General features: G+C 33.0%; 1 protein-coding gene across 1 annotated transcript; it reads right to left on the reverse strand.

Moving 5' to 3' along the window:
- Window positions 1–1,102: 1,102 nt before the first annotated feature.
- On the reverse strand, window positions 1,103–3,333 carry LOC108910668 (uncharacterized protein DDB_G0271670-like). The gene is made up of 3 exons (XM_018715359.2): window positions 3,280–3,333; window positions 3,100–3,199; window positions 1,103–2,978 (listed from the first exon to the last, which is right to left on the reverse strand). Exons 1-3 carry the CDS (start codon window positions 3,331–3,333, stop codon window positions 1,900–1,902), a joined length of 1,233 nt encoding a protein of 410 aa, XP_018570875.1. The 3' UTR covers window positions 1,103–1,899.
- Between the last annotated feature and the right edge of the window lie 6,065 nt (window positions 3,334–9,398).

Here is a 9,398-nt window from a genome sequence, read left to right on the forward strand (position 1 = left end):
TGATATAGTAAGTACATAATTTGTAACTATGAGTTAGAATATATGGTGTTTATGTTATCACATGATATGTAATAAACACTATTTTATATTATGTCGTTTGTTTCAATTATGTACTCAACCTTTAAGGGTCACTAATAGTTCTAGTACATTAATTGAAATAATCGCTTCTTCAAATTTCAATATTATGATAAAGTAGGCGCTCTCAGTACAGAGGGTCATCATTTAGTTAAATGTACTATGAAGATAAATAAAGATAAAATTATAGGTACTTAAAATTGTTACCTATCGCGATTTTTCTTACTTCAGTTATGATAATTTCTTAAACTACTTGTTTTAAATGGAATTACCTATATACAGGGTGTGACGTATATAATCTATAAAAATTAAACTACAGCTTCCTGATGATACTTGTAATAGAAAAGTCTTATACGAAAAAGTTCTATCTTCGCGTTTTTTTTTTTTGTAAGTTCAAGTTAATTTATTCAACGAAAATGAAGGCCGATCCTGTGTTATTTATTAAAAACTTTGGAAATGTTTTGATGCGACCCGAGATGCAACCTTATAATTTAAGTCGGTATAATCTAATACTAGTAATACTAAAAGGAGGTTAGGTTACATTGCCAAAAAAATTGTGCAGTCAACTGATTTTGTATTTGTATTGAATTCATTATTCACTTAATTCTATTTTTATATCTACTTTTCTTAGTTTGTACTTTTGCATTGAAAAATTCCCCAAAAATTGAGAAGTACCTTTTTATCTTTCAACGACGCAATATTGTCCATAACTCACTGCGCTTTTTCACATAACTGACAACTAAATTTTCACTGCAAATGGCTATAACTTTAAACACTTTGCTCGATTTTAATAAGACTTTTGATACATTATACCATAAAATGCTTTAACAGAAACTCGAATACTTTGGATTTAACCCAGTTGCTACCTCATTTTTTGAAAACTATTTTCATGTAGACGTCAGAGAATTTCGTTAAATAATCAAGTTTCTTCTTATAAAACTTTGAAGGTAGTATACTTGGCCCTATTTTGTTTTCTATATATACGCTGGGGATTTCATTTATCCCTTGAATTTTAAAAAAATGTAAAATGTTCACCAAAAGTAGTGTATCAATGTTAAAAATCCTCACCATTTTGAAAGAGGTGTACCTCAAAGTGGTATAGTTGGTCCTGTATTGTTTTCTATATACGCTGGCGATTTCATTGATCTATGCTATTCTTTTCATTCTTCTGACATATTTACCTGCTAAACATATCACTGACGATTTAAACTTAACATCAGTGGTAGGTGGTGAAAGCTCACAATTTATTATTAACTGAAATAATAATGATTGGAATACCTACCAAACAACTTGTAAAACAGATGAACTACGGTTTGAAAATCAGGGTTACCTACTTAACAATAAAACCCAATTTCTAATTGTAATGAAAACAATTCTGTACCATAAATCTAGACGATTATTATTATTGTTTCGTGAAATATAATATATTGTTTTAACTACCAAGTAATGAATAATCGTATAAACAACATAAATAGCAAAGCTCTATAATATTACATTTTGAATACAATTCGTAGGCACTTTATTAAAGAATATTCTAGCGTTAACGTATAAACGACTGAAATATTGTTTAAAATTGAAAAAGAAACCCACACTAACGCAAACTATAAGATTTTTCCTTATTTATATCACAGGGCATTTCATGACGAACTGCAATTGATACAATGATGTACTTGATGAGCCTGTTGGCCTTCAGCGATACATCCTACATACTAGAAGTAAATTAATTCGGTTTAAAAGATATCCGCATTTATTTATACAGTTCGTCGTGAAACTCCCTTTACAAAAGAACGTTTTTATGAAGACACATCTTAAAAATATCAACTATCAGAAACCATCTAAAATAAACACACGATCATCCTTTTGTAAGTACAACCAATGAACTTCAAAAGATCCTTCAGACGTATCGTTACTCAGAGACGGTGATGCAGCTGGTTTATCGGATGGTGGTAGAGAAAATGATTCCTCAGTTGATGATGATGATGAAGAAGATGATTCTACGCTTGAATCTGCTGATGAAAGAGATTTTCCAGTAGGTGACGGTGAATAGAGTGACTCGTCAGTTGATACTGATGATGTAAGAGATGGTCCTAAACTTGAATCTACCGGGAAAGGAGATGGCGTTGAAGAAGATACTCCATCGTCAGTTACTAGAGATAGAGAGAATGGTTCATCGGTTGGTTGTAATGTGGAAGGTGACTCGCCATTTGGTGATGATGAAGAAGATGATTTATCACTCGATGGTAAATCAGAAGATTGATTGTCACTTGATAATGCTGGAGGAGTCGATTCTACTGACGACGAAGAAGACGACCGTTCTAAAAACGGTTCATCAGCTGGCTGTGTGGAAGATAGTTCATGATTTTGTGGTTCACCATATAGTGGTGATGCAGATGGCTCATCAGATGGTGGTAGGGAAAATGATTCGTCAGTTGATGATGATGGAGAAGATGATTCAACACTTGATTCTGCTGATGACTGTGTAAGAGATTTTCCACTAAGTGACGCTGAAGTAAATGGCTCGTCATTTGATGCTGATGTTCTAAGAGATGGTTCTACACTTGACTCTACCGGGAAAGGAGATGACGATGAAGAAGATGCTTCGTTGTCAGTTACTAGAGATAGAGTGGATGGTTCATCGCTTGGTTGCAATGTGGAGGGTGACTCACCATTTGGCGATGAAGACGATTCAGATAATGATGATGATTTTTCACTTAATGGTAAATCAGAAGATTGATCGTCACTTGATAATGTTGACGGAGTCGATTCTGCTGTCGCTGAAGAAGAAGATGGTTCTCCACTTGGTCTTCGTGAAACCGAATCGTCACTAAATGGTGATGAAGTTGACACACTCCTTGGGAGTCGGAATGACGTTTGGTCACTTGCAGAGTGTGTAGAAGGTTCTTCTGAAAGTGTAGGTGAAATAACTTTAGTTGATGAGTTGACAGTTTATGGTGAAGGAGATTTTAATGGAGATAGAAGATGGAGGGGAAGGTTTGACTGAGGTAATCTTATCAAAATCAGTACCTGGTGGAGGTGATTCGTGATGGCCTGCACGTCTTCTAAATAACCTGCGATGGGGTTCCCTTATATGGTCATGATGATCAGCTCTATACAACACTACGCCCTAGAATGGAAATTGAAATTTATTTAGGAAATAGTCCACGTATATGATGACAATTATAGTAGATTACAGCATTTACTTACTTGTACTGCTAAAATAATTTCCAGCACTACAAAAGTATGTAATTTAAAATTCATGTTTAACGACTAGTAGTTATTGGAACCTTAGTTATATTTATACCAGTTTTGGAAGGTCGTTATATCAAAGTAATGCCTTATTTTTCTAATTAGCTCATTATAAAGAAATTCTTAATTTACATCGATAAAATTAAAAATGACGATTATGTATTAGGAATTTGTTGAATATGTGGTAAACAAAATAGAACATACCTTTCTAAGAATAATGTTTAACTTAAATTCATTTTTTTAAATTTAACCATACATGGAATACAGGATGTCCCAGTGTCAGCGTACAAAAATTTATCAGGGGTTAGACCAGACCAAAATAATGTTAAAATCCTTATAAAATATTTTTCTGCGATGCACTCTCACTGAGTTACAGGGTATTGTTTAGAATAAAATAATAACGACTTTCCGCAATAACTCAAAAACCCTTACAAGGATTTAAGTAATTTTTGGAAGAAAATTACCTCTTATTCTAGTATTTCCAACTTTAAGTCTCACAGACTCTTTGGAAAACTCGTTGGAATACGTGCTGTGAAGCTGCCTTCTGTTTAGAAACCTGCATAGATACTCTCGTGAAGCCACCAATGAATTTCTATGACAGGAACCGTAGACAAATATCATATCGGCATATTCGTTGTTGGAAAATTTGATAATACTTAATATCTTGTTGTTTTGTAAACTTAATTTTTCGTAACTTCGAGTACCCTAATAATTTTGATATGTACGCCTGTAAACTACTTATTTTTATAATGATAAGTACCTACCTACTAGATAACAAGGAATAAAGTCTTTACATGTATTTTTCTACGAATTAATGCAGGCGATACTATAGACCCAATTTACTCGAAAACGGTTCATTTTTGAGCTATGAAATAAGAGCACATTTTTTGTTCAGAATCGATTGCAGATTCAGGAAAACTTACATAAAACTAGGATATGCAAAAGTTATGAAGATATAACCTTGAGGACAAGTTGGCCTAGGCCACCAATGGAGTCAGATCGAAATAGCACCATGTAGTTTTAATGACCTTCAATAGATGTACAGGGTGGTTGATTTTCGATAGTTTTATAGGGTACAGCCAAAACGGTGATAGATACAAAAAATCTGATATCGACGTCCCGTCCTCTTTTTTGAGTTTACTTCGCTGGTACCAAAAGATCTTGGCTAACTTGATTAGTTTTAGATATACAGGGTTTTTTTGAAAAATGGCCCATTTACATTAACCGCTATATCTCCGTTGTCATTCAATTTAGAAGAAAAAAGTGTGCACATTATTTGTTCTATTTTTTATTAGGAAGTCATTGGCGCACTCAGATTTTTTACAAATCGCACAGTTTCTCCGATATTACATAAACATATGTTTTTTAAATAGAACACCCTGTATTTGGCCATCCCGTTGAGTAGCATTTTTTTACCTTTTCAGCCATATATAATAATAGATACTTTTTATTTGCCTAAATGAAGAAAAATTCAAAAATGTAGATATATATATATATATATTTTCAGTTGGCCATGTTATTTATTTATTCGTCTTTTGTTGTTTAATATTGACAGTAATTTGTTGTTTTTGACTGATTGAAAGCTTGTTAAACGTCTATTACTTGGTTTTAATTTTGAAAAGTATAAAAATGGTGTACGAAAATCTTCACAAAGTTCAAATGTTGGAGTGTTACATTGAAAGTGAAAAAAATAGTGACACAGCTTTAAACTTATATTTAGAGAGATGCCCAGAGCGTCATCAGCCAGAAAAGAGAATTTTTAGCCGACTCTATGATAACTTGTGTGAGTTTGGTTCTTTTCAAAAACCGAGAGCTAAATTTTATAATATACAGAATAGAGAAAATGATGAAATCAATACTTTAGCTTTTGTTGTCGCAAATCCCAATGTATCCGGCAGAGAAATTCAAAGAAGATAGGAATTGGTAAATTCAAAGCATTGAGAATTTTAAAAAAACACAAGTTTCGACCATATACTATAAGAAAAGTGCACCTTTTGCATCCAGTAGATGAAGAGAGACGCGTCCTTTTCTACCAGTGGTTTTTGCAGCAAATTCATGTATACCCCAATTTTTTTCAAAATGTTATTTGGACCGACGAGGCTTTTATAAGTAGCGAATTTATATTCAACCGGCATAATGCGCGTTATTGGTCAGATGTTAATCCTCACCAAACTGTGGCCAGAATTCAACAAGGGCGATTCGGTTTTCATGTATGGGGAGCTCTCTTCCACAATAGAGTGTTAGCTTACGAAATGTACGATGAAAACCTTAACGCTCAGAGATATGTGAGAATTTTACAAGAAAATATTGAACTGCTAGACAATATGCCACTAGCTCAACGATATAATATGTTCTTTCAGCATGATGTTGCGCCCCCATATAATTCCCACATAGTTAGAGAATTATTAAATCATAATTTTGGAGACAATTGGATCGGTACGTACGGACCAAACAGGTGGCCGCCTAGGTCACCAGACCTAACCCCTATAGATTTATTTTTGGGGGGATCTTAAAGACAAAATTTATAAGTATAGAGCTAATAATGTCGAGGAGCTAAGGGAACATTTTGAAAACTATATTCAGCGGGTGTCAAATATCCACATTTACAATGCGACCCGCTCCATTGCCAAACGTTGTCAGTTATGTATTAACGAAAATGGCCGACAATTTGAGCACTTGCTGTGACTTTGTTATGTCATTTTTGTTTTATTGTTGTTTCTCTCATTTTATAGTTGTTATTTTTGTTTAGTTTATGTTTAAGTGTACCTATAATTAAACCAATTAAGTGAAGATAAATGGATAATCTAATTTATTTTTTCTTTTAATTTTTTAGTCTAAGTTAGGTGCTTAATATAAAAATAATAATAGAAAACGAAGAGACCAATACTAAATAAACCTCATGGGCAACTGAAAAAATATCTATACATTTTTTATATTTTTCTTCATTTAGGCAAATAAAAAGTATCTATTATTATATATGGCTGAAAATGTAAAAAAATGCTATTTAACGGGATGGCCAAATACAGGGTTTCTATTTTAAAAAACCTATGTTTATGTAATATCGGAAAAACTGTGCGATTTGTAAAAAATCTGAGTACGCCACTGGCTTCCTAATAAAATATACAACAAATAATGTGCACACTTTTTTCTTCTAAATTGAATGACAACGGAGATAGAGAGGTTAATGTAAATCGGCCATTTTTCAAAAAAAAAACCTGTATATCTAAAACTAATCAAGTTAGCCAAGGTCATTTGGGACCAGCGAAGTAAACTCAAAAAAAGAGGACGGGACATCGATATCAGATTTTTTGTATCCATCACCGTTTTGGCTGTACCCTATAAAACTATCGAAAATCAATCACCCTGTACATTTCACGCAAAAATTACTTAAATCCCTGATAGGGTTTTTGAGTTATTACGAAAAGTTGTTATTATTTTTTTTAATCAACACCCTGTAACTCAGTGAGATTGCATTGCAGAAAAATATTTTATAAGAATTTTGGTATGGTCTACCCCCTGGTTAATCTGTATACGCTGACACTGGGACACCCGGTATACGATGCATTTAACAGGGCTTTTCCCCATTGTTCTTGAATCGAATGCAAGTCAAAGAAATAAGGAAAAATCAGGAAAAATAACAATTTCTGAGCAAAACTTTTATTTGTAAACAATTACTTGACGTAGAATAGAAAATTTATCGAACTGTAATTTATCTAGTAGGCCGCCATCAAGTTGACATTATTCTGTAAAGGCAACTTAATTGCTGTTAGTAAGGCTACAGTTATTGTTATTTGCTGATACACTGTGATCGTTTTGAGAACTTTTTTCATGCAAATTCATCACGATGGAGGTGTACTCTAATGTAAAAATGACCTATATGCATTTCGTTTACGGTCTTGCTAATGGTAATTCCTTAGAGCGTTTGGAAGATATGCTGAAATGTATTCTCAAAGCACGGTCCTTCATCATACATTGTTTCCATCATCATTGTTTCATCAACGACTACCAGAAACTGGTGCCTTTTTCTCGAAACCATCAATTGCAGCTGGCGTGAGGAGCTTTTCGACCTGGAAACTTTTCAGCATATCACCTTGTTGATACTAAAAAGTTACATCTACATTCTCAATATATCAAATGCATGTCGGACAATTCCAGAAAGTAATGCGACAAGTGTCTCGGTAGAAAGAAACTGTTTGTGTCTTATGCGCATTAAGACTTAGGTAGGTATCTACCTACTTAAGAAAGCAGATGACGATGATAATAATTGTAGAGTTAAAAATTCAGTATTATGAAATACTTAATAATTGTTACAACAGAAATGTCGTCCTGAATTCCAAAACTGACTGATTATTATCATTTAATGAGAACAAAGTATACGCTCTTCATGTACCTACACAGGTATGGCAATTAAAACAAATTTCTAAGGCAGAATATTTGTAATATTATGTCAGATCCATACATACACACAAATACAACTTTAAGTGAAAGTAAGTAGGTATATCGAAAGTGACGTGACATTGGATATCAAAAGTGACGTGACACTTTAGATTTCCAATCTTTGTTGTTATTTTTAGAACAGCTTCTCGAGATTTCAATAACTTGTAATGTCTGATGGTGTTGATTAAATAATCGTTTGTTCCAAAATAAGAATCTGTAATCTAGAATATTTCTGATAATAGCTGGATTACTATCGAATTTTTTTTAATAAAAACAACAAAGCCACGCTTTCAACATTCTTTCTTGGATAAAACGAATTGTCACGAAAGAGAGTACAATTGGCTTTTTTAAGAATTAATCCGGTAGTGTAAAAATAAATGAGCTATTTTCTGATTCATTTTTACCCAATCGCAGTTTTAATAGTTGTACGCCCACATTGCTCTCTGTTGGCTCTATTACTCTTTGTGTTTTTAAGTTTACCGAAGATTACATAATAAATGCAATTAAGAGAACGAAGGATAATTTTACAATGGGACCTCATATAATTTCTCCATTTTTAATAAAAGACTGTAAAACAATTTTTGCAAAACCTTAAAAATCATGTTCAATTCTATAGTTACATATAAAGAATATCCACAAGTATGGAAAGAGTCGCGAATATGCCCCGTTTATAAAAAAAGGTACTAAGAACGACATAACTAACTACCGGCCCATAGCTATTATAAGTAACTTCTCAAAAATCCTACAAATAATTTTACACAATCGACTTTAATTTCATATTGCAAAAAATCAATATCTCCGTATCAACATGGATTTATGTGTGGTCGTTCAACTTCCTCAAATCTAGCTGAGAAAACCAAATTTATTGCTGAAGCTTTGAATGCAGGAAGTCAGGTTGATGTTGTGTATACCGATTTTTCCAAAGCTTTCGATCGGCTTGATCATTAATTTATTAACAAATTTGAATCATATGGTATATCCTCTGCTCTATTATCTCTATGTAAATCTTATTTCAGTAATAGGTACCAATTTGTATAGTATCGAGGCTTTCAATCATGTAAAGTCCATCAATCTTCAGGAGTTCCGCAAGGGTCAATCCTGGGACCACTGTTACTTATTATTTTTATTAATGACTTAACTGAATGCCTCGATGTCAACTATTTGCTCTATGCGAAGAAATGAAGTTATTCTTAGAAGTTAAATCATCTACTGACTGTACTACTTTACAAGATAATCTTGACAGATTACACAATTGATGTTCATGTAATAATCTACCTCTGAATGTAAGTACATGTAAAATTATGTCTTACAGTCGACGCAAAACTAATCTAGATTTTGATTATAAAATTGGTGAATCTTTTTTAAATAGAGTTACGCAATTTATTGGCCTTGGTGTTATATTCGACACTAGATTATCGTTTGACGAGCACATTAGATTAGTAACCAAATCTGCTTATAAGAATTTAGGCTTTATTTTGCGTAATTCTAAGAACTTTCAGAACTTAAAGGTTCTAAATATATTGTATGCAGCATTTGTGTGTTGCAAACTTGTATATGCATCGGTTGTTTGGAGTCCCATTTATAATGTTCATTATATTCAATTAGAGAAAGTACAACGGAGATTTTTAAAGACTATTCAT

This window comes from Anoplophora glabripennis, unplaced genomic scaffold, assembly GCF_000390285.2.
Source record: "Anoplophora glabripennis isolate ALB-LARVAE unplaced genomic scaffold, Agla_2.0 scaffold850, whole genome shotgun sequence".
Lineage (NCBI taxonomy): Eukaryota > Metazoa > Arthropoda > Insecta > Coleoptera > Cerambycidae > Anoplophora > Anoplophora glabripennis.

Excerpts from the sequence above, each read along its gene's own strand:
- LOC108910668 (XM_018715359.2), bottom strand. The coding sequence starts at position 3,333 with ATGAATTTTAAATTACATACTTTTGTAGTGCTGGAAATTATTTTAGCA. Across the intron at positions 3,200-3,279 it reads AAATTATTTTAGCAGTACAA|GGCGTAGTGTTGTATAGAGC; the intron begins GTAAGTAAATGC and ends TTTCCATTCTAG. Across the intron at positions 2,979-3,099 it reads TCACGAATCACCTCCACCAG|AAGAACCTTCTACACACTCT; the intron begins GTACTGATTTTG and ends CTACACTTTCAG.